At 42.4% G+C, this 3,012-nt stretch overlaps 1 protein-coding gene across 1 annotated transcript; it reads left to right on the top strand.

Moving 5' to 3' along the window:
* Nucleotides 1–679: 679 nt before the first annotated feature.
* LOC129339884 (olfactory receptor 6X1-like) lies at nucleotides 680–1,507 on the top strand. Its single transcript, XM_054994458.1, has one exon. It carries the CDS (start codon nucleotides 680–682, stop codon nucleotides 1,505–1,507), a length of 828 nt encoding a protein of 275 aa, XP_054850433.1.
* Nucleotides 1,508–3,012: the final 1,505 nt, after the last annotated feature.

The raw sequence follows: 3,012 nt of genomic DNA, 5'->3' as shown, positions 1-3,012 counted from the left end.
TTCATGTCACTGTACTTTCTTTTTAAAAAATGGTCTGGATATCTTAATAGCCTGGAAATAATACATTTTCTGATCGTAAATTAGCCTAAGTCTAGTTACTGAAAGGCAAAGATGAATACAGTTGAGTGATTTCCAGAGCTCCATCAAACACCTTTCCTTGTTTATTGAAATAATATTATACCTGTGCGTATCTGTGTAAAACATTTCAAGAGGGCACGGTAAATGCTTAATTTGAACTCAGTGAATACTCATGGGTTTAGCTGAAAACTGACTTCTTATATCGAGTTTTTATATCCAGCATTCAGTCTGTTAGGCTACCAGGAGATCAGTTTGTGTGTTGATTTGAGATATATGAAAAAAATGCTTTAGACTTTAGATGATCCTTACCTTCAGCTGTTCCTCTCCCCGTGGTAATCTAAGTCAGTTCAATTCCTTAAACATATTACCTTTCTTTTTTGATGAAGCTATAGATTATGGGATGTCTTCCAATCTCAGCCATTCCAGAGGATTCGCTGTTTGACTTTGCACTTATGGAGGTGATGATGAACACAACAACAGTGACGGAGTTTATTCTACTGGGTATTCCTTTTCTGTATGAGCTACACCAGATTTTCTTTGTTGTCGGTTTGTCTACATTATAGCCATTCTGGGGAATGGATTTATCCTCTATATCGTTGCTATGGAGCCAAGACTTCAGACTCCCATGTACATCTTCCTCAGCAACCTGGCTTTCCTGGAGATCTGCTACACCACAACTGTGGTACCCAAGCTGCTTCAGACATTTGTACAAACAAGGACCAAAATTTGTTTCCACTGCTGCCTGGCCCAGAGTTTTTTATATTTCACATTTGGCGGTTCAGAACTTTTAGTCCTAACAGTGATGTCTTTTGACCGTTATTTGGCCATCTGCAAGCCACTTCAATATCCAATGATTATGACTAAGAATGTCTGCATTCAGTTGTCCTTAGCTGCTTGGTATGTGTCATTCATAACTTTGTTTTTTCAGTGTCTCGTTTTTTGGCAGATGCCCTTCTGTGGATCCAATGTTGTTGATAACTTCTTCTGTGATTCCGCTGCCATGTTTAGTCTTGTATGTACTGATACGCACTTAAGTGAGTCTGTGGGATTTCTATTTGCTGTCCTAATGATAGTTGTGACTTTGATCTTAACTATAGTATCATATGCCTGTATCATCTCCACTGTAATGGAGATTCCTTCAGCTGTTGGGCGCAAAAAGGCTTTTTCTACCTGCACATCTCACCTGATTGTGGTGTGTTTGTTGTATGGGGCACTGATAGCCATGTATGTGAGGCCCAGTGTGCACTCCTCTTCTCGTATAACCCGAGTACTAGCAGTCTTGAACACTGCCTTTATTCCAATGCTGAATCCTTTCATATACACAATAAGGAATGCAGAAGTAAAAAATGCTGTTGGAAATATGATACATAAGAAGAGACAGTTGCTGAACAATGATTTTTTAAATGTGTTCAAAAAGGTCAGTTTATAATATTGATGAGGACTCCAGAATCACAACACATACAGATAGGCATCTATTCAAGTAATAATGTAGTGAAATGGGAAGGGTAGAGGTTGCCATTTTCTCTTGTAAGATGCTCAGAAATTTTTTGATCACTTCTTTGTGGTCCAGATGAAGTTACAAAGCTACCTTATGGAGAACAGTCTATTTTCTCTCGTGACAACCACATATTGTGATTGCTCTCAGCAATCCAGGAAGAGAGATGCCCAGAGGGCAAGTTTCTATTCCAGTAATGGTAACAATATTGTTTCTACATTCTCCACCTACCACAAGAACAAGTCCTGGCTGTTGGCATTTGCTTCCTCTTTGCTATCCCTAAGAAGACCAGGTATGCTTTCTGCCTTTGAAAAGACCAGCTGGCCACCTTGTGAGTCAGTTTGATGTAGTGGATAAGAGCGGCAGGACTCTAAACTGGAGATCCCGGTTTGATTCCCCACTTCTCAACTTGAAGCCAGCTGGGTGACCTTCCAGAGCTGTCTTAGCCCCACCTACCTCACAGAGTGATTGTCATGAGGATAATAATAACACACTTTGCAAACTGCTCTGAGAGCAACATTAAGTTGTCCTGGTATATAAATCAAATGTTAGCATTATTACCAGTTGGTACCCTAATTTCTGTAAGTGAGGTACTGTGATGTGTTTTATATGCTTTGTCTTGATTATTTGCTGCTTCTGATGGAGTGGGTTAATGTTCTTAATAAACCAGTTTGATTTATAAATCTAGAATTCTGAATTCTGAAAAGAACTTTCAGCTACAGATGGGCACGAACTGCATTATGTACTTCAAAACCCCACAAAATTGGCGATCACGATCTGGCGGTTCATGATTGTTCTCATCCAACGAACCAGCGTTTGGAAGAAGGATGGTCCGATGCATTCAGCCGCGGTTCGGGAAGCCAGACAGTCAGGCACCAGCAATCAATTCCCCTGGAAACGGAGCCAGGGGAATGCCTGAACTCTGTCTGCGCTCCTTCTGTCTCCCTGGAAATGAAAGCCCAGCTTACCTTGATCGGCCGGTCTTCCTTCCAACCACGGAGCTGCAAAGTGGTTACAAGTTGGGAGAAGACACCCAGGGAAGGGAGGGGGAAGGGGGTGTTCTGTAGCCATGGGCACTCCAATCTCATCCCTGCAAACCCTGATAGGCAGCTCTGACGGTCAAACACAGACCTCCTGCGTTGCTCAATGGGACCTGTGCTTATAAATAGCCGTGGGCTCCCAGGCTGAGTTTCACTTTCAGCGAGCAGTGGAGTGGGACAGAGCTCTTGCTTGCCACTTGCTAGTCTTTGGGGAGAGAGATTGAGAGTATAATTGAGCTTGGATTTTTGTGGGAGTTTCCTGGGGGGCTTGGATTGGAGAGAGTATAACTCCAAGATCCCTTTTGCAATCTTGTCTAAACTTGGGTGATGGCTGTAGGAGAGCTTGAAAAACACTCCCCAGGACTATGGGCTCTCTAAGTGCCATGGGGGCCATTCCAT

The sequence above is a fragment of the Eublepharis macularius genome, chromosome 12 (assembly GCF_028583425.1).
Source record: "Eublepharis macularius isolate TG4126 chromosome 12, MPM_Emac_v1.0, whole genome shotgun sequence".
Classification (NCBI taxonomy): domain Eukaryota; kingdom Metazoa; phylum Chordata; class Lepidosauria; order Squamata; family Eublepharidae; genus Eublepharis; species Eublepharis macularius.
This window is presented reverse-complemented; position numbering and strand designations above follow the sequence as displayed.

Bases quoted from the DNA above. Each gene is read 5' to 3' on its own strand.
- LOC129339884 (XM_054994458.1), top strand. From the start codon at position 680: ATGGAGCCAAGACTTCAGACTCCCATGTACATCTTCCTCAGCAACCTG.